The 23,313-nt window shown below is 39.6% G+C and overlaps 1 protein-coding gene across 5 annotated transcripts in view; it reads right to left on the bottom strand.

Annotated features, from left to right (window-relative positions):
* Nucleotides 1–23,313, bottom strand: part of col27a1b (collagen, type XXVII, alpha 1b) — a 487,157-nt gene that overhangs the window by 451,038 nt on the left and 12,806 nt on the right. For all 5 annotated transcript variants that reach the window (XR_011882827.1, XM_072240297.1, XM_072240300.1 and 2 more), the window contains exon 2: nt 4,203–4,273. Coding sequence is in view for 4 of the 5 variants with exons in the window: in XM_072240297.1 (XP_072096398.1) it covers nt 4,203–4,273 (71 nt within the window). In the remaining variant the exon portion in view is untranslated. The remainder of the gene's footprint in view (nt 1–4,202; nt 4,274–23,313) is intronic.

Below are 23,313 nucleotides of genomic sequence, written 5' to 3'. Positions count from 1 at the left end.
GGCAAGCTTCACTGGATGGTGTGAATCATAACAAGTGACTACAGTGTTTAACATCACCATTTCCTTTTCCTTTTGGAAAGCCACCTTACACTGCATTGCCATTTCTTCCTGATCTGGAATAAGGGGTGGAGCACATAATCAGGTTTGACAAGTATCTATTTTAAGTTATTGACAAATCCTAAAAAGGACCACTACTGTGACATGTTCTTTGACCTTGGGGCATCCACCAGTGCTTGAATTTTTTTCAGCATACTTGTATAATCCTTTTGCATCAATGGTGTGACCACAGTAAGTAATGCTTGGTTTAAGGAATTCACACTTGTTGCATGGTGCTCTGAGACCGTAATCTTCTGCTCTTTTTAACACTGTCTTGAGATTTTGGAGATGTTCCTTGTCTTCCTTACTGATAACAATGATGTCATCCAGGTAAAATTGAGTGCCTGGCAGCCTTGCAGCACCTGATCTATAGCTTCTTGCCAGAGTGCAGGTGCAGATGTTACTCCAAAAATGAGTCTATTATAGTGATAAAACCCTTCGTGAGTGTTTATGGTTGGAAACACTTTGGACTCTTCTTCCATCTTCATCTGTAAGTGGGCCTCAGCTAAGTCCACTTTGCTGAAGTGTTTCCCTCCAGAAAGGTTTGCAAAGATTTCCTCTATCCTGGGCAGAGGGTGTTGATCAATTTTCAGTACTGGGTTGATGTTGGCCTTAAAATCACCACAGATCCTGACAAATTCATTCTTCTTGCTTACTTGAGTTGTCAATGGGCTTCACTCAACCTTGGAAAGAATTTCTTCGGCCTCCATGTGATCTAGCTCACCAGCTATTTTGTCACAGATGGTATAAGGAACCGGACTGACTTTGCAAAACCTGGGTGTGGCATTTTCATCTAACACTATTCTACTCTTGATATATTTGAGTTTTCCAGTGTCACCCTTGAACACTGATGTGGCATCATCCAGTTCCTTTCTTAATGTGCTTTGTTGACTCTATTGCAGGGGGCGTGGCATGCAAATTGTGGATGGATCTCCAATCAAATTATAGTTGTCTCAGCCAGTCACCTCTCCACAATGCTGACCCTCCTGGTTTACCACATACAAGCCCAAATGTGGCTTTTTGGTTGTCGTATTTCACTGTTGCAAATGTCAGTCGCACAGGAATGATCTTTTCTCCATTATATGTTTTTAGTTAGATATTTGAAGGCTTCTGTTCAGTATCTTCAAAATGCCATTCAAACTGATTTTGTGGAATGACTGAAGCAGTTGAGGCAGTTTCCAATTCTATTTTAATTAATTTGTCATTCACTTCTGCTGTAAACTATATTGCTTGTAATCCACATTGCAAATCTCAAGGCTACTCAGTCCTGTGTCACTCCCATCATTATCGGATTTTTCATCAACAGCATTCAGATTAGTACTCTTTTTCAAACTGCAACTTGACCTTTTATCTTTTTCGCTTCTTTGTGCAGTCCATTTATTTTTGTCTGCCCAACATACTCTTTGTATGTGTCCTTCTTTGTCGCATTTTCTGCAAGTTTCGCCCTTAATTGTTGGTCTGGTGTATATCAGCCCTACCCATAACAGCAATACAATTTGTTCAGCCAAGTATGTTTTTGTTTAGATGTTGCAATCTTGTTCATGCTCACATTTATTAGTGACTGCAACTCAATTGCATCTCTGTCTATTGTTTCCATTGATACAGCTATTTCAACTGCTCTTTTAAATGTAAATTATGCTTCAGTTAGGAGTCATTTTGAATGCTTTCCTGTAAGATTCCACAAACTAAACAATATTTCAGTGCATCATTAAGCCCATCACTGAACTGACAATGCTCAGTCAGCCTTCTTCAATTCAGCCAAATATGCTGGAATGGACTCCCTTTTGGTTTGATTTTGCTTATGAAACCTGAAGTATTTGGCAATCAATTTTCAGTTCTAAATTTTCCTGCATTACTTTCACAATATCAGCAAAACTCATTTTGGCTGGTTTATTTGGAGCAGTTAAACTTCAAAGCAAACTGTATGCTTTTCCACCAACGCATTCAGGAAAACTGGTACTTGTTTCTCATTGGCTATTCCATTTGCTTGAAAATACTGCGCAATTGCTCAGTATATATGAGCCAGTTACCTGTAATACAATGGAATACATCCATCTTTCTGAAGTAGCCAGCTATTTCTGCTCATTTTTATTATTTATGATTATTATCATCCAGTACTGTTTATGAACCTATGAATTCTTCTGTTTACTACCCTTTTTTAACTCAATTATTCTTCTCTTTGCAAAGAAAATATGCTTCTCCAAAGAAAAATGTCTGCACTGTTTTTTACTGAACCATTTCTTGCTGTGCTTTTATTTTAACACACTTCAAAAGGTAGGTAGCTGCCCTGGGTTTAGTTCAATCTTCCTTTTCACCACTGTTATGTTTTGTAACTCAAAAACACAAAACTAATTGGAAGAAAAACAAAGGAACTGAGAAAACGAGTCTAACTTCATTTTACTTTAAGCGAGGCATGCTCGTATGACGTGATAACATATTGGTGTATGCCATTTATGTACTTTTACATATAACCTACAATGCATTACGTAAATAACAAAGAATGCTTAATCAAACAATATATTTACAATATTACTCAAATATTACTGAAATAATGAATACACAGCCCTTGGCTTAAATGTTGACTGAAAAACTGTTTTCCAGTGAGATGTGGAAAATAAATGGTGAGAGTGATTCACCTTGATATCAGCATTTCACTGAGTGAGGCCCTGCTAAAACTGAAGTCAACAGGCCTCCGATAGAAAACACGTTATTTGCAGTCCAATGTTACAGAATGCAGATGGTTGCACTTTGACCGTTTGACATGTTCTTCACCAGCTATGGGATGCACTTCAACAATACAGTAATTGAATCTCTTCAGCCCTAACCACATTAAAAACATTTAAAAAGCTTGACACCATCTGGGACAAAACAGCTCATTTGACTGTTATCCCATTCAAAACATTATCAATCACTTCTTTTGGCAAGTGCACTAGATCCACAGTGTATACAACCTATAAAATGCAATTTAATTATTTGCCTCTGAATCTTTGACATTTATTCCAAATTTTCAGTCTCTTAAAAGGAGGGGTCTAGACTCATTCAAACACCACTATCTGCAGGCTCTCATGAAACATTGTCCTGACTTGGAAATATATAATAATTCCTGGAATGAGTTATGCTTTTTGTTTTTTTTTTCCAATTTTATTTTGTTGACATACAGTACAGAATAGGCCCTTCCGGCCCTTCAAACTACGCTGCCCAGCAATCCCCTAATTTAACCCTAGCCTAACCACAGGACAATTTACAATGACTAATTAACCTACCAAGCGGTAAGTCTAGACTGGGGGAGGAAACTGGATACATGCACATCAGATATGTATCAATTTACATAATTGCTTGTGCAACTCACTTTTCAAAGGGAGATCAAAACAAGATGGCCAGAAAATAACTATTGTTATTCAATTTTAGAAAAACTAAATCCCATATCTATTTTATTTTTATTTTTGAGACACCTCCCCACACACACAATATTCAGAATCCCAACAACTAACCAACTAGCCTCCAAACTCCCAAGGAAACTACAAAACAGTACATTGATTTATCCTAACTTGACATTTTGCCAAACCTACACCAATTCACCATTCTGTCCTCCATCCACCAGCCCTTCAAGTTTCTAAACACACCAGCCCCTCTGGTCCCCACAGATTCCTCAAGGAACCGAAAAGCTGCCTCACCCACTGATCTTATACATAGTTGTCCAATACTCCGCAATTATCCTTCAGTGCACCCTATCACTATCCCTCAATATCTCTGCTAATCCTCGGAACTCACTAAACCACGATCCACAATGCCCCCACTCCCAGTTTCAACCAGTTCAGGGCCCCGTCCCGTGGTACAGAAAACACACCAAAAACATGTCAACAGTTTCAAATAATAACACTACTATTTCCATTTTCATTCTTCAAAACCCCACTTCTTTTTTATTTGAACCATTGCCATGTCATGAATTAATTTCAAATACTAAATGCTTTGAAAAAGTTAAATTTGCTTCTTCCCCCCCCCCCACCCTTCAATGCTGCATAAAAATGCTAAGTATCTCCTTCATCTTTTGGTTTTACTTCAGATTTCCAATCCTGCAGTTTTTGTATTAATGAGATGCATCTTACCTTCAGGCAGTACTTGTGCAAGTCCCAGACAACAAGTACAGTACAATACAGCACAGAGGATTAGGGCTCTCCTAGGGATTAGATTAGAAAAGATTATAGAATAGATTAGAATTTTTGAAAACAAACTACATTTATCTACTTATCATCTTATATTACGTGCCAGTGCAAAAATGTCATATTTGTTTGTTACATCTTTGTCTCTAACACAATAGATTCAACAAACTAAGGCCTCCAGTTCTGGGATTGCAGCCAGAAAATGTCTTAAATGTTCCTCAATCATAAACAGCCATATATTCCATGTGCAATTAATATTGAGTTTTCATATCCTATCTGATTAAATTCTTTTAAGATAATCTCCAAGTCATCATATTTCAGGAATGATAAATTCAAATTCATTTTGAAGTTCAATTTAAAACTGGAAGTTCTAATCTGTAAACATAACTAATAATCATGGAACTGGCAGATTTAAGCTTGATGATGAAATGGGTAGTATATGTGTAAATCTGAAGACATTATGTATTTACATTGTTATCAAAATACAAAATTCCATATTCTCTACTTTAAAATTATACTTTACAATATTTATCTTTGCAAATCTACACAGGTATTATGTGGTTGTGGGTTAATTTCTTACATTACCATCATTACAAGTGGACATATGGGTACCCTTTAGGACAATTTCAAATTTGAACCTACTTAGTTCTGTATGCAGGATTTGGTGAACTGTACTTGGTGAGCTGCTCCACCAACAATGTTAACAGCACTTTCTTGCAGACACTGTTACTTATGAAGAACACAACAAAGATATTGACAGCCACAACACAACAGCTATGGCGCTGACAAAAACCTGAAGCAACAGGCAAATTTGCCCACTTTTTTCTGGAGACAGTTCATCCAAAAGTTTAAGATGTAATGCAAAAGTAACAACTTTCAGACATGTGGCACTTCATATCTTCAGGCTGTTCCCAAATCAAGGTTGTGCGTGCGCATGCAACCCCTCCCCCACCCCCACCAACACACACTAAATGAAATGGCCACAAATCTGTTTTAGAGGCTTTTTTTTATATTTATGTAAATAAACAGCTGGAAGATCAGCTTATCAAGGAGACAGGGAGTTCCCGATCTCAAAGTGTTCTTCAAAGTTAATCATATTAACACTAGTGATTCTGTAGACACTGGAAATCCAGAGCAACAAACACACAAAATGCTGGAGGAACTCAGCAGGTCAGGCAGCATCTACGGAAATGAATAAACATTCGATCTTTCAGGCTGAGACCCTTTTTCAGGATTGGAAAGGAAAGGGGGGAGACCCCAGAATGAAAAGGTGGGGGGACGGATGATTAGCTAGAAGATGATAGCTGAAGCCAGGCTATGCTCCCCCTCTTTTCACTCTGTCATCTCCCCCCTCCCTTTCCAGTCCTGAAGAAGGGCCTTGGCCTGAAATGTTGACTGTTTATTCGTTTCCATAGATGCTGCCTGACCTGCTGAGTTCCTCCACCATTGTTGTTCGTCACAGCTAGACATCCCAGAGACTTGCTGCTGTGCATTATCCTGCTGAGATTCCTCAGCCTCTACTGATCCAGATTAGACCTGATGCAGGATTTATAATACACTCATTTTAATTAACATGGATTAACAGGAAAGGATTTTTAAAATTATTTCAGTTCATTTTGTTATTATTTAAGGATTTTGTTTCTTAATCAACCTATATTGTTAATTGTATATTTAATTTGTAATGGAACCACAACTTTTGCAACAAATTTCAGGGCTAGGCTTTGAAAGCTGTCAAGCTTTTAAGGGTACTTGGGGCTGGGTCAAACTCAGTGAAGTCTTGGCACAGCCTGTGCCTTAGCACTAAATTTGTTGGTGCTTTGGCCTAGCAAGATAAATTCTTCACATCCACACACGTCAAAGTTGCTGGTGAACGCAGCAGGCCAGGCAGCATCTCTAGGAAGAGGTACAGTCGACGTTTCAGTCCGAGACCCTTCGTCACGCAGCAGGCCAGGCAGCATCTCTAGGAAGAGGTACAGTCGATGTTTCGGGCCAAGACCCGTCATCAGTCCTGACAAAGGGTCTCGGCCCGAAACGTCGACTGTACCTCTTCCTAGAGATGCTAACTGGCCTGCTGCGTTCACCAGCAACTTTGATGTGTGTTGCTTGAATTTCCAGCATCTGCAGAATTCCTCGTGTTTACGTCTTCACATCCACACAAGGTTAGTATAGGACTAGGGAGAGCTAGGCCTTGACTAGAATGATACAACCATTGAGTTTTGAAATGGATAAAAAACTATGCAATAAATAAGGCATAGATAACAGGTTATATCAACCCATTTACTGTCAATAAGTTCACACCTTTACTGTCAACAGCTCCAAATGCTACTTATTTAGTCTAAAGTTTAACAAATTTGAAGATTTCTTTAAGATCATCTTTCAGTCTTCTAAGAAACATCTCAGCTTCTTCAGCCTAGCCAAATAACTGATCTCCTTCATGCCCAGGACCTTTCTACAAATCATTTTTTCTGCATCCTCTCGAAGGGCATTATATTATTTCCTATTGCAAGATGACTGGGAATGGACATGAACTGGTTACTAGCTGAAGCCAACCCTGTGTGTTATAAAAGCTAATACAGGCTAGGAGGGTCCAGTTGCCCTCAAACCTGCTTTGGTTTTTCATCTTCAAACCTCTGATGTACCAGGAAAACCATGGTTAATATATTTTGAAGACCAGAATTCTTTTTATTTTAGTCTATTTCAACCTATCCTCCCACCTTCAAAGGTTTATATACATACATACATACTTTATAATGCAAGTCATATTTAGCAGATTCAGATTTTTAAAAATTTTATTGAGGTACTGCACAGAGTAGGCCCTCCTGGCCTTCGCGTCACACTGCTCAGCGACCCCTAATTTAATACTAGCCTAATCACAGGACAATTTACAATGACCAATTAACCTACCAATCAGTATGTCTTTGGACTGTGGGAGGAAACTTGGAAGTAGGTACAGAGGGGATGTCAATGGTAAGTTTTTCACACAGAGAGTGGTGCGTGCGTGGAATGCGCTGCTGGCAACGGTGGTGGAGGCAGATACGACAGGGTCTTTTAAGAGACTCTCGGACAGGTACATGGAGCTTAGAAGGATAGAGGACTATGCGGTAGGGCAACTCTAGGCAGTTTCTGGAGTAGGTTAGATGGTCGGCACAACATTGTGGGCCGAAGGGCCTGTAATATGCTGCAGGTGTCTACGTTCTATGTTCTATGAAACCCATGTGATATTGGGGAGAATGTATAAGTTCATTATAGACAGTAGTGGGAACTGATTCCAGGTCACTGGCGCTGTAGAGCATTATGTTAACCACTATGCTACCCGTACCACTCCAATCCAGCAAGCTTTTCTGTCCAGTCAAAATCCACAAAGTTTAAACTAAATAAGAATATAATCAGATGGATTACCCACCATCAATTAAGGCACTGGACAGGCATGGTAACGTCACCTCTGGCCTACTCAACCTTGCAGCATCCTCATCAGAGACATACGAAAAATAATGACAAACTGGGAGACAATTCCCACTGGTCAAACAAAGACTGGATAGCATATTCACAGAATTATAACTTCCAATCAACATCCCAGACTGCTCCAGCATGATTCTAGGGTATCCCACCGGCATGAGAAATGATTGCGGGAATAACCAAGATTGACTCCAGAGCTACTGGTCTCAATGTACTAGATAGAGTATGGAAAAGGAAATCCCTTGCTGATTACTATCATCTTCCCCTAGCTGACAAATCAGTAGTGTTCAACGTTGAGCAACAATTAAACAGCACTGGGAAAACAAACAATGCTCACCTGTTCTAGTTAGGGGCAACAATACCCATCATCAAGAGGGGTCATAGTACCAGCTCTGATCAAGCTTGAGATTACATAAGTCTCAGCATGGCGGTACAGACCGAGGGTTGTCTATAAGGCAGCATAGTGAAGAAAATGACTTTCTGCATCTTCATATGGTACCCATCATAGCAGAGAGATCTTGATCCAAAACATGGACCAGACTTGCATGTGAAGGCACTGCTACTAAACCGTGGTGAAAATCCTTTTTTCATATCGTCATTCTAAGCAAAACAAGTGAAAATACGATTTTCACAGAAAGCCAAGAAGTTAATTTATCTTTACAGGGACAAAGTAAATACATACAGGGGAATGTCTGACAGCACGAGAAACAATAATCAAAAATTATGCCTTACTCATATTACTTAGCACACGTTGAGACAATGGTTTCAGATCGTTGGTGCCTTATCTGCTACCAAAGCCTATGATAATAAAGCAGTAAATGTATCCATAGGAATAGATTAACAAACTGTGTTATCTTAACTACTGAAACGGTATTTTTAAACACTCATGTGATTAATAGATCAAAAGAAGTAGTGGTAGTTCCCTGGGGGACTTCATTGCATATTTTCCTCTAGCCTGAGAAACTACTATTAATCACCTCCCTGTTACTTTTAGTAGGCCAATCTTAATTACATGTTCCCATTGCTGCTTTTATTCAATGGACTGAAAATTTTCTGGCTAACTTTTTATGTGACACTTTATCAAAAAGTTCAGATGTACAACAGCAACTGCCTCGCTCTCATGAGCACCCTCTGTCATATCAAACATTGTTATGCAAGATCTGCCTTAAAGTAATTCTTGTTGGCTTTCCTTTACAGTATCAATCCATACATAACCAAATTTTGATTATTTTCCTCTGATTATTAATCCTAGCAACTTCTTCACCCTTATCAGTAAAATGACAGACATACCGTACTGATTTGGCAGTTTCTCTTCACATCCTGTTTGAAGAAGGACATAACTGCATTTGCAATTTTCGAGTCCTTTGGCATCACCACATTTCTAAAGAATGGTGGAAGATTGTGATTATCATCTCTACAATTACAGCTCTCAGTAACCTAGGCCATATCCCATCTGGCATTGTAATTAAGTACCCAGCACCTCCACAACAATTCTTAGCCACTGTACATTATCAACACTCTCCATTTTGGTGGCATCTTCTTTAATTATGACTAATACAGAAAATGCATTCGGTAATCTCTGTCATGGACTCTGCCTCCATGTGTGAATCGTGTGAATCCCTGACTACTTGTCTATTAGTTGTACACAGACAGAAGACTTAATGTCACCTTTTTGTTGACTCTAGTCCAAAACACTTCCTTTATTTACTTCTCTCAGATCTTTGTCTGCCGTCATCTTTCTCACTAATATTATGAATCTAGCACTAGAATACATCCCTTTCATAGCTCTATTTTACTCTCCATTCCTTTCTTTATTCGGGGACTCTGGCTTTGTTTGCCCTACCTTTTCCCTCTGTTCCTAGACTTCGCTTGAACTATTTCCTTTTTGAAGGCTATTCATTGCTCAGCAACAGTTTTCCTGCCAACTTTTGATTTTAATTTCACCTGGCCAGATCCATTCTCAATGAAACTGGCAGCCTTCCAATTATGGATTTTAACTCTACATTTCACCACCTTATAGAACCCAAACCTCATGATGCTATGATATGAGGCAGGTCAAGTGTAGCAGTGTTTCCCCATTCACACAGCTACATTTGGCTTGACTCATCCCACAGTATCAGATCAGGCGATGTTCTTTCCTGGCAATACTCAAAACATATAGTAATCATAAGGAAGAATTCTTAGAAATTCTCCCCCATCTTTGACTTTTAAAATTAACCTATTCTATACTAATATCTTGAAGTATCTGTTATCACTTTTCTATAATTTCCACATTTCTCTGCAAGTTTGCTTCCATTTAGCCTTTCTACCAGCAGTCTAAGAAGACCTCCATTAATTCAGAGTTCTAGCCATGTTGTCATTCATTCCTAAGGGCATTCTCCTGATTCAGTAATGGAACTTTATATATAATCAGTAACATCTTATAGCTCTCCAATTTCCTTCTTTTTTATCGTACTTGAATACATAGTATCCAGGCATATTCAAAGCCAAACATGTCCCGTTTTGCACACGGTTTCCATTATCACCAAAACATCATAATTCTATGCAGCTTCTGACTTGTAATTCATCAGCCTTACTTACGACACTTCATGCATCTTCTCACGCAAGCTAAAAACTCTCTGAAAGATTTTTGTCTTCTTCCTTAGTTTGATCTAATGCAACATTATAATTTGCTCTTCTGTTGGTGTTTGTCCCATCCAATCCTGTATGCTTGTGTGAATACGTCATAGAGCACAGAATCACAACATGCACTCTGAAATCCTGCATATATTTGCAGAAAGCCAGCCTTGTGGTAATACGTTAGTTGCATATTGATAGATTGGAAGCCCCTCGAGCTGATGTCAACACTCATGGGGTTGGCATTATGCACTAATGGTAAACCATCCAGGACCTCAATATCAAGGCCATTTTGATAGAGCCATAGAGTCATAGAATACTACAGCACAGAAACAGGCCTTTCAGCCCATCTAGTCCACACTGAACCATTAATCTGCCACATCTTATCGACCTACACCCGGACCATAGCCCTCCATACCCCTCCCATCCATGTACCTATCCAAACTTCTCTTAAATGTTGAAATCGAATCTACATTCACCACGTGTTCATTCCACACTCTCACTGCACACTGAATGAAAGAGATCCCCCTCATGTTCACCTTAAACATTTCACCTATCACCTTTAACCCATGACTTATAGTTGGTCTCACCCAACCTAAGTGGAAAAAGCCTGCCTGCATTTACCCTAGTTTTACCATTCATAATTTCGTATACCTCAATCAAATCTCTCCTCAATCTTTTGCTGTACTTTCTAGGAAATGAACTAATCTATTCAGCTATTTCCTATGAATCAGATCTTCAAGACCTGACAACATCCTTGTAAATTTTCTCTGCACTCTTTCAATCTTATTTACATCTTTCCTGTAGGTAGGTGACCAAAACTGCACATAATACTCCAAATCAGGCCTCACAAGCACCTTATACAATATCATTATAACAACCCAACTCCTGTACTCAATACATTGATTGACGAAGGCCAATGTGCCAAAAGCTTTATGGCATTAATGACCTGTACTGCCAGCTTCAAGGAATTACTGAGTTATATTCCCAGACCCCTCTGTTCTACCACACTCCTCAGTGCCCTGCCGCTCACCATGCAAGACTGCCTGTCATTTTTCAGTTCATTTTTTCAGCTGGTCCAGTTCCTGCTGCAAGCTTTGAGCGTCTCCCTCGCTGTCCACTACACTGCCAATCATGGTGTCATCCACAAATCTGCTGATCCAGTTTACCACATTGTCATCCAGATTGTTGATACAGATGCCAAACAACAACAGACCCAGTACCGATCCCTGCGGATCTCCACTAATCACAGGCTTCCAGTCAGAGAGGCAATCATCCACCACCACTCTCTTTCTTCTGCTTTGAAGCCAAAATGCCTAATCCAATTTACTACTTCATCTTGAATGCCGAGTGACTGAAGCTTCTTGACCAACTTCCCATGCAGGACATTGCTCTTAATACAGTATATCTGTAGAAACTCTTAGGATTCACCTTTACCTTGTCTGCTAGAGCAACTTCATGCCTTCTTTTAGCCCTCTTGATTTCCTTCTTAAGTGCTCTCTTTCATTTCTTATAGTCCTCAAGTACCTTATTTGTTCCTGCCTGCCTATACCTGCTATGCACCTCCTTTTTCTTAACCAGGGTCTCAATATCTCTCGAAAACCAAGGTCTCTTAAACGGCTCATCCTTGCCTTTTATTCTGACAAGAACATACAAACTCTGTACTCTTAAAATTTCACTTTTGAAGGCCTCCCATTTACCAAGTACATCTTTGTCAGAAAACAACCTGTCCCAATTCATACATTGCAGATCCTTTCTGATACCATCAAAAGTGGCCTTTTTCCAATTCAGAAGCTCAACTCGAGGACCAGAACTACCTTTTTCCCTTGAAAATAGTGGCATTATGATCACTAGATGCAAAGGGTTCCCTTACACAAACTTCTGTCACCTGCCCTGTCTCATTCCCTAATAGGAGATCTAGTATCGCACTCTCTCTAGTTGGAGCTTCTATGTATTGATTACAAAAACTTTTCTGAACACACTTGACAAACTCTTTCCCATCCAGACCTTTTACAGTGTGGGAGAACCCAATCAATATGTGGAAAGTTAAAATCACCTACTATCACAACCTAATGCTTGCGATCTCTCTATAAGTTTGCTCCTCCAAATCCTGTTGGATGTTCTATAATATAATCCCATTAACCCAGTCATAACTTTGTTATTCCTCAGTTCTACCCATTAAGCCTCACTAGATGAGCCTGACTGACAGTCCCAAGCTTGACTGTCCAGTCCCTCCTTACTGAGCACTCCCGTGACAAGTTCCCGTTCAAGTAATGTCACCCCTCCCTCTATAACCGCTTCCACTCTATCACGTCTAAAAACAGTGGAACCCTGGAACACTGAGCTGCCAGTTCTGACCCTCCTCCAAACAAGTCTCATTTGATGGACCTACTCACAAGCAAGATTCATATACTTGGTCACCTTCTACAGCAAGACAGCAATCACCGTTTAAGATTCTGGCCAAGACTCCAATACAGCCCTAGAACAATTCCTCTGTCAGAGCAAATGAGGGTGATAGTGATCCAGCTATCACTTGAAAAGTATGGTTACCATGTCCAGGAAGGAGAAAATCTTTTTGCTGTAAACTGCAAATCTGTCATAATCTTTTGCAATATCTTCAACTCCTAGAGATTACGGAAATCAAGAATACAGCCTCCGACATGGCTGCTTGCAAGCAGGATCATTTAACTGATCTTTCTCCCATTGCTGGCTTCTACAATGTTACACTATTAACTGTACCGAAGTTGAATTATCAAATCATCAGCTACAAAGTCCAGAAAGCGAGCAGCCAACTTCAGAAAATCAGTGCGATTTCTAACAAAACTTTCTCTGAAGTTTGCCACACAATCTGTCAACAATAAAAGAAATCCTTTTTACAAAGTCAAAGTCATCCTCTGAGCCCGCGGTATCTATTTATCCAAACTGCTTCCAGTTCAGCAGCAGGCTCCAAGAATCTCAGAATTACGTGCACATTGTTGAAAGCCCAACTTCAACCTAACACTGGTAAATATTAAAAAATCAAACAACTTCTCCTAAAAGAGATCGCTACATACAGGTTCGCACATTCAGATGAAAAGTGCAATTGGAAAGGAAGGAATCAGCTTTCTGAGTAGCCATCTCTTCCAACACAGTTGACCCCCTTCCTGTTTCAAACCACCCACTCAAAAGGAGAAAATTCCACATGACACATGCAGCTAAGCAACTCAAGTTAAAGGTCATTTAATGGAGGCATTAACTCCTTTAAGGGTGACCCTTCCACACGTTTTACATCCTCTGAAATAAAGTATATTTGCAAAGAATTTAGGACAGCAGTATTTGCTCAGCTATGACTTTTGCAAGAACTTGATGCAGCCCCAGTCCAATGCTAAGTCACAGTTTTACAAAAAGGTTACTCTGACCACACAATAAACCCTGACTCTGCACAGCCAAGCTCGAGCAAAACCAATGGGGCATGCAAAAATAATAAGCACTTCGATTGTCCTCCTCAGGTGTAGAAAGAGCTCTGAGAGTACTTTATGTAGGCTGACAGTGAAAAAACACCACAAAAAGAAGAGTAAAAGAACTGCTGACGTGGGCAGGGTCAACACACAACTCAGATACGGTTCTTCAAAAGATTGATGAGGGAGACGAAAAGTTATCATGCGAGAAAAGTATGGAGAGCAGGTGCAACAATTAAGATCTTTGTTAAGGAGCGGAGGCTGCGGGAGGAGAGGGAGAACGGAGGGCAGAATCAGGTTGTTGAGTCAGAGTAAATGTGTGATTCTTGACAGCTTCATTGCTGATCATTTTTAGCCAAAGAGCTCACAACTTAGATCCAGGCCACAGATGATACAGTGTCACTTGAGAAAAATGCAAATTGCTAACACAGGCCAGTTTATCCACTGCAGCATATAAAAAAAACAGCCAAGATCACAATGCGCATAAAATAAAGGAGAATCCAGGCGAAAATAAACTGACTTGAGCTGCGACTGGATGGTGACTTCAGGTCAACGAAAGGTCTAATGTTTAAAGTATCATCAATTGTAAGAAGTGAATGCCAATGATTTTAAGCATACACTCAAACACATGTTCATGGCCGGTAGGTCCATTTGTGAGAGAAATCAAGAACTTGATAACAGGAAATTCCTAATAAAGCTTGGTTAAAACATGATGTTCTCAAATTATTAAAACAGTGTACTAGTTGTTAAGCTCAAACCAACACATGGTTACCACATATGGTTCCAACTTTGTTCCTTTTCAGAAGAATCCCAGTAACGGATGTCAGAATATCCTTTTATGAAGCATGATTAAAATCTGGCAAAGCTGAATGCATTGGAGACTATTTCTACCAACAGTGCAAATAGATATAACAGGGGAGCCCATCATTTACCAACATTAATCAAGAGAGTCTAAGGATCAAAATGTATTAGATTTAAATTCAAATATGAATATCAAGGTAATACGGGAGTGACATGACATGTATCCAGCTCATCACCAGCTTCTCTGGTCAATTGAAGATGAGCAACAAATGCACTCTACAGGAAAATACTGGGTTTAGGAACATCTCCTTCACCTCCGTCATCAGATTTCTGAACTGCCCATGAACCTAACTTCACTATTTTTCTCTCTGTTTGCACTGCTTTTAAATATTTCTTATTATAACTTATCACTGTACTGCTGCTGCAAAACAACAAACTTCAGCAATGATAAACCTGATTCTGAAATCCTGAGAAAATAAAATATTAGTGTTAATAACAAACACAATCAACTTCATCTTAAAGCTGTTATTTTTAATCTGCAAACACAGCCTTATTCAATGAACCCTTTTCCTCCCATTACATGGAAATCTTCACACCATGCTTCTTCATTCAAAAAGGTTCATTTTATTGTCAAAGTATGCATGTACAATACAACTCTGTTATTCGTCTGAGTAGCTAAATGATTACTGAATTAAAATAGATTAAAGAACCAATTAATTCTCATTTAAAAACACACACACACACACAGTTGCAGTTGAGACCCAAGTGCAGTAATCAATCTCTTGTAGTTATTTCCTCCTATGAGTCAGTTCCTTGGATTTCTTCAGAAGACAATTACAAGCCTTTATTACGGATACTCATTACTAATCTACGAGCTTCCTGCAGCTTATCAGGGTGAATTTTATTTTTCCGAATGCGCTAGGGAATCCATTGGGCCTCCGCCAGGCTGTCAGAGATATAACAGCTTTCTTTGTTATTGAAATATATGAGGAAATTTCACTCAATATTCTTCTTTGTGGATTTTAGTTGTTCAGCTAATCAGCTTTGTAGAATTCAAAACTATTTAAAAGAAGCGTATCGATCCTTAGAAATGTTTTGCGGGGACTGGTGAGTGGAACTGGGGTATTCAGCTTTTTAGGAGAAAACGTTGCAATGAAATTCTTCCACTTTAAACATTCTTAGCATCACTGAGAATTCCCTTTTAAAATGTTTCGACAGTATTAAAACTTTGAATAGTAAGAAGGATATTTGCACAAAATGGTATATTACTACATAATAATATCAGGCAAACATTTATTGCAGCATAAAATGAGACAAATTCAAAAAATGTAATCTTTTAAATGACTGAAATATTTGCCTACTGGTGTACAGGAAGGAAAACAAAAAATAAGTTACAGATCTGTATATCTAAAGAAAAAGAAAAATAGTCCATGTACTATGAATCATCATCATGCTTATTGTCCTCCAATGTCATTCTCCTAGTCTCAAATAACTTCTAGTCACTCATGCTTTGTTCTCTTCTTGTCTAGTTATCGTTTTCTTTGACATGTCTAATCAGTTCTAATTTTCCCTTTGATGTACATATATAATAGATTGTGGTGTAATTCTACTCACCAGATTTAAGAGGAACTGAAAATGTAGTAGAACAGAGGGATTTGGGAATACTGATCCATCATTCCGTGAAAGTGGTGTCATGGGTAGATAGGGCTCTAAAGAGAGCTTATGGCACATTGGCTTTCATAAATCAGAGTAATGAGTACTAAGTTGGAATGTTATGCTGAAGGTTTTTAAGATGTTATTGAGACCAATTTTGGAACTTCATGTGTAGTTCTGGTCAACTACCTTCAGAAAAGATTTAAAGAGTACAAAGAAAACTAAGAAGGACATTACTGGAACTTGAGCACCTGAGGTCTGGGGAAAGGTGGAACAGGTTAGGACTCTTTTTCTCTGAAGCGTAGGAGAATGGGGAAATATTTGACAGAGGTATATAAAATTATCATGGGTAAAATACAGGGCAAATGCAAACAGATTTTGTCCACTCAGGTTGGGCAAAACTAGAACTGAAGGTCATAGGTGAAGAGTGAAAGGTGGAATATTTAAGAAGAAACTGAGGGGGAGCTTCCACACTCAGTGTGTGATCGTAGTGTGGAATGAGCTGCCAGTGGAAGCGATGGATATGGGTTCAACTGCAACATTGAAGAGAAGTTTGGGTAAGTACATGGATGGTAGAGGTATGGAGGGCCAAAGTCCACGGGCAGGTTAATGGGACTAGGCAGAATAATAGCTCAGCATGGACCAGATGGCTGAAAAGGCCTGGTTCTGTGCTGTGGTGCTCTGTGATACTATATCTACAGGGGATATGATGAACACTTAGTACTTTTTTAACTTTTAATTTATTAAACAATCCTGTTATCGAAAATAGGAAAATACTGATCTGAAAATAGACTGAAGCAATATAGAGAATACAGTAAACACTCTGTATGTTAGGCATCAACTGTACAAATAGTGTCAACATTTCAGATTGATGACCTTCCATTAGATGAAATGTTCTGATGGAAGTCATTGACCTGAAATGTTAATTCTGCTTCTCTATCCACAGGGGCTGCTTGACTGCTGAGTATTTCTAGTATTTTGTTTTCATCTTTCTATCAGCAACCGTTTAATTAGCAATCTTGTCGTGAGAGGCCCCTTGGGTAAGAGTGACCATAATATGGTGGAATTCTTCATTAAGATGGAGAGTGACATAGTTAATTCAGAAACAAAGGTTCTGAACTTAAAGAGGGGTAACTTTGAAGGTATGAGACGTGAATTAGCTAAGATAGACTGGCAAATGACACTTAAAGGATTGACGGTGGATATGCAATGGCAAGCATTTAAAGGTTGCATGGATGGACTGCAACAAATGTTCATCCCAGTTTGGCAAAAGAATAAATCAAGGAAGGTAGTGCACCCGTGGCTGACAAGAGAAATTAGGGATAGTATCAATTCCAAAGAAGAAGCATACAAATTAGCCAGAGAAGGTGGCTCACCTGAGGACTGGGAGAAATTCAGAGTTCAGCAGAGGAGGACAAAGGTCTTAATTAGGAAGGGGAAAAAAGATTATGAGAGAAAACTGGCAGGAAACATAAAGACGGGCTGTAAAAGCTTTTATAGATATGTAAAAAGGAAAAGACTGGTAAAGACAAATGTAGGTCCCCTGCAGACAGAAACAGGTGAATTGATTATGGGGAGCAAGGACATGGCAGACCAATTGAATAATTACTTTGGTTCTGTCTTCACTAAGGAGGACATAAATAATCTTCCAGAAATAGTAGGGGACAGAGGGTCCAGTGAGATGGAGGAACTGAGCGAAATACATGTTAGTAGGGAAGTGGTGTTAGGTAAATTGAAGAGATTGAAGGCAGAGAAATCCCCAGGGCCAGATGGTCTGCATCCCAGGGTGCCTAAGGAAGTAGCCCAAGAAATAGTGGATGCATTAGTGATAATTTTTCAAAACTCGTTAGATTCTGGACTAGTTCCTGAGGATTGGAGGGTGGCTAATGTAACTCCACTTTTTAAAAAAGGAGGGAGAGAGAAACCGGGGAATTATAGACCGGTTAGCCTAACGTCGGTGGTGGGGAAACTGCTGGAGTCAGTTATCAAGGATGTGATAACAGCACATTTGGAAAGCGGTGAAATGATCGGACAAAGTCAGCATGGATTTGTGAAAGGAAAATCATGTCTGACGAATCTCATAGAATTTTTTGAGGATGTAACTAGTAGAGCGGATAGGGGAGAACCAGTGGATGTGGTATATTTGGATTTTCAGAAGGCTTTTGACAAGGTCCCACACAGGAGATTAGTGTGCAAACTTAAAGCACACGGTATTGGGGGTAAGGTATTGGTGTGGGTGGAGAGTTGGTTAGCAGACAGGAAGCAAAGAGTGGGAATAAACGGGACCTTTTCAGAATGGCAGGCGGTGACTAGTGGGGTACCGCAAGGCTCAGTGCTGGGACCCCAGTTGTTTACAATATATATTAATGACTTGGATGAGGGAATTAAATGCAGCATCTCCAAGTTTGCGGATGACACGAAGCTGGGTGGCAGTGTTAACTGTGAGGAGGATGCTAAGAGGATGCAGGGTGACTTGGATAGGTTGGGTGAGTGGGCAAATTCATGGCAGATGCAATTTAATGTGGATAAATGTGAAGTTATCCACTTTGGTGGCAAAAATAGGAAAACAGATTATTATCTGAATGGTGGCCGATTAGGAAAAGGGGAGGTGCAACGAGACATGGGTGTCAATATACACCAGTCATTGAAAGTGGGCATGCAGGTACAGCAGGCGGTGAAAAAGGCGAATGGTATGCTGGCATTTATAGCGAGAGGATTCGAGTACAGGAGCAGGGAAGTACTACTGCAGTTGTACAAGGCCTTGGTGAGACCACACCTGGAGTATTGTGTGCAGTTTTGGTCCCCTAATCTGAGGAAAGACATCCTTGCCATAGAGGGAGTACAAAGAAGGTTCACCAGATTGATTCCTGGGATGGCAGGACTTTCATATGAAGAAAGACTGGATGAACTGGGCTTGTACTCGTTGGAATTTAGAAGGTTGAGGGGGGATCTGATTGAAACGTATAAGATCCTAAAGGGATTGGACAGGCTAGATGCAGGAAGATTGTTCCCGATGTTGGGGAAGTCCAGAACGAGGGGTCACAGTTTGAGGATAGAGGGGAAGCCTTTTAGGACCGAGATTAGGAAAAACTTCTTCACACAGAGAGTGGTGAATCTGTGGAATTCTCTGCCACAGGAAACAGTTGAGGCCAGTTCATTGGCTATATTTAAGAGGGAGTTAGATATGGCCCTTGTGGCTACAGGGGTCAGGGGGTATGGAGGGAAGGCTGGGGCGGTGTTCTGAGTTGGATGATCAGCCATGATCATAATAAATGGCGGTGCAGGCTCGAAGGGCTGAATGGCCTACTCCTGCACCTATTTTCTATGTTTCTATGTTAATAGATTTATTGAGTATGCCTGCAAGAAAATGAATCTCGGGGTTGTATGCAATGACATATGTACCTTGATAATAAATTTATATCAAACTTTGAACTTCTTGCATCTCAACCAATATACGGAGCAGCCCCATGCATCAAACATAGGAGACAGTCAATGTGATCAAACCTCCAGGAATGTTCTGGAGTGCTTGGGAACTTAATGTTAAGTTCCAGGAGAACAAAGCAACAGAAAAAGCATATCATTAAAAATATCATTAGAAGTTTTGTGTAATAGTTATAAGATACTGAAGTTGTGAAGTCAACTGAATAATGAAACATCTTTTCATGGTGAAAGTCTTTTCACTGGGGATAAGTTAGATTAAGAAAACAAATACGTGCGTAGCTAACAACACTAGCGGGGAAGTGAGGAAGGCAATGGGGTAAGGCAATTGGAGAGACAAGATCACGTGATGAAATCTCGCAGGAATATTCCCAGCCAAAGTTCCATCCTTGGATACAGTAAAAGTTAGTTCAAGAATGTAATTGGTATGATGGGATTCCCAGGAACATGTTTAAGTTGAGCCAAGGATAAATGCAGTAAGTCCTTGCACAAACTGTATAGCTTAGAACAAATAAGTTGTTTAAAAGTAGTAGGATGCAAAACTCCAACCAATGTCCTCTCCAACGCATCCCTTTCAACACAGTGAAAAATAGCACCTCTCTGGGGACGTTGATCATACATAACACACCAAATATAGTGACAAAATTACCGTACATTAAGCTGAATCAAGGTGTCCGAAGGTGCAATTGGTGACATTTCTGTCCAGGGTGAAGTATCAAGCTCATTCTAAACTTTGCCATGTGATATTATAAAGATTAGATTAGATTAGATTCAACTTTGTCATTATGCCGAGTACAGATACAAAGCCAATGAAATGCAATTAGCATCTAACCAGAAGTGCAAAATAACTGCGAGTAAAAAGTACGTGCTACAGCATACAAATATAAAAGTACTGAGACAGTACAATATGGGTGCAATATAAAAGTACTGAGACAGTACAATATGGGTGCAAAGGGATTAAAGTTTTTTTTCTTTAAGGTGTGCTGCCTACTTAACATAAAAATATAATCCTCAAAGAATTTCCAAACGAATCTTATTGCTGACAATGACACTGATGAAATAAAAACCAGAAACAAGGGAAACACTCTGGCGACTAGGCAAACTTTTTCAACAGAACAAGTTCGTATTTCCAGTACGTAATATTAATGTTTGATAATACAGATGTAGAAAAAGATCAAAACATGATAAAGTAAATGACCAAGCATGTTCTATATGCTACGAATTAAGTGCAAGGCAGGTTAAAAAAGAATGTTGGTTCTTTCTATTAAGTTCTTGGCAGACTTTGTTCAGGTTGTAATACAAACCCAAACCACATCATAATTTGATGATTATTTTCCTTCTGACAATACAGGGACTCCCATCATTACAGATTTCCCCTGCTTAAGGAAATCTGATGACATGCAATTTCTCATGTAAAATTTTTAAGTTTTTTTTCCAAGATAGAAAAGTTAGTTTCAGAAATGAAAACATCTTCAGGAGTTATAGTAAACACAAAAACTCTGCAGATGTTGAGGTCAAAGCAACACTCACAACACACTGGAGGAACTCAGCAGGTCGGGCAGCATCCGTGGAAACGATCAGTCATATCAGTCAAACGATCAAACCAACACTTCATATACCACCTGGGTAGTCTCCAGCCCCTCAGTATGAACATAGAATTCTCCAACTTCTGGCAATTCCCTCCCCCTCCCTTCCCCTATCCCTATTTCACTCTGCCCCCTCCCCCAGCTGCCTATCACCTCCCTCATGGTTCCCCCTCCTTCAACTACCCATTGTGTTCTTCCCTATTCCCTTCCTCACCTTTCCTGCCTATCAGCTCCCGGCTTCCCCTCGCCCACCCTTTTATCTTTCCCCTTACTGGTTTTTCACTTGGAACCTACCAGCCTTTTCCTTCCCACCCTCCCCCCACCTTCTTTATAGGGACTCTGCCCCTTCCCTCTACAGTCCTGACGAAGGGTTTCGGCCCGAAACGTTGACTGATCATTTCCACGGATGCTGCCTGACCTGCTGAGTTCCTCCAGCGTGTTATGAGTGTTGTTCAGGAGTTATACAATAGTGGGAGCAGTTATTTAATTCAAAAGACTTGCAGACTTCAAAAAAACCTGTTCACATATAACCACCTCGCAATAATCAAACAGACACAAGTGTCTGTTAAGAACGCTTAACATAGTAGCCACTTAAGAGATTTCCTTTGGAAACTAACATGGTATTTTCTTCTACTAACACTTGTAAATCCATAGCTATTTCAAGGTCACCAAAAGAAACCTTGGATGTGGGACATTCTGATTCTGTACAATTGTTAACTACACAGAGAAATGTAATAAATAAAAGTTTATATTAATCATTGAAAGTGTAAATTGTTGACTTTTTGGGAAAAAACTTGGTTTATGGACAATTTTTAGGAATGGGATCCTTAAGTAACCCAGGAACTGCCTGCCTGGTATGAATATGCCACCATCTCCAAGAACTGGGCAGGGAAGAAAGTTAAGTTTGAGACTGGGATTATGCTGAGACAGAAGTCACATCCCCAGTCAGTTTATTCTGATTAAGTACATTCCTTTACCTGTTATTTTCTTTTCTTTTTCAACCTGTTCATCATTTCTAGGATCCACAGTTCTGCAATAGAAGTATCAGCTCCTGTCCTCTAAATGGGTACTGCCTGAGGACATTATGCATTTCCTGATTTTATTTCAGAAAGTCGAACCCCATTGACGGTTCTGCTTTGGGAACCAAGTCTCAGAAAAATATACTGAATTTGGAAGGATACAGCCTCGATTCACTACCATTTTACTTCAATGGTTAAGATATGAGATAGATTGAATAAGTTTGCAGTCTTTGAGTTTAGAATCAGGTTTAATATCACCAGCATATGTTGTGAAATTTGTTCCCTTGGTGGCAGCAGGACAATGCAATACATGATAATCTAGATTTAAAAATCAATAAAAATTAAAATAAAGCAATTACTGTGAGTATATTAAGTAGTTAAGTTAAAAATAGTGCAAAAACAGAAATAATATAAAAAACAAAAAAATAGTGAGGTAGGTGTTCCTGGGTTCAATGTCCATTTAGGGACTGGATGACAGAGGGGAACAAAGCTGTTCTTGAATCAATGAATGTGTGCCTTCCAGCTTCTGTACCTCCTTCCTGACAGTAACAATGAGAAGAGGGAATGTCCTGCGTAATGGGTGTCCTAAATAGTGGACCTCATCACCCAGGACATGCAATAGACTGAGGAATTAGCTAACTGGTGTACGAAAAATAATGAGGAAATGAAACACAGAGTCCCCTCATACATAGGGTGGATGAGATCCTGGCATGTTCACCAAAGTTCTGCAAATGTTGGGTCAATCAAAATTTTTAAGAATGAGATTTGTTGGCTTACTGAATCAAAGGATATAGAACAAAGACAGGCAAATGCACTTGAGGTACAGACCAATCAGGATCTGATCAAATGATGAATCAAGCTTGTTACTAGGCTTTTATAGTTTTCTAGTGTCTACTAGTAGTTTGCATTAGTGTCTAGATAGGCCCCCTTGACACTAATGCAAACTTAGATAATGTAGCTCATTGGGCTTCCTGTCTAGGCAATAAAATCCATTGTTTCTCTCTTATGCTGTCTAATTCTTCATTACATGTTGTTCTATCTTATGAACCTT

The sequence above is a fragment of the Mobula birostris genome, chromosome 22 (assembly GCF_030028105.1).
Source record: "Mobula birostris isolate sMobBir1 chromosome 22, sMobBir1.hap1, whole genome shotgun sequence".
Taxonomy (NCBI): domain Eukaryota; kingdom Metazoa; phylum Chordata; class Chondrichthyes; order Myliobatiformes; family Myliobatidae; genus Mobula; species Mobula birostris.
Note: the sequence above shows the minus strand (reverse complement) of the source record. Positions and strands in the feature narration are given on the sequence as shown.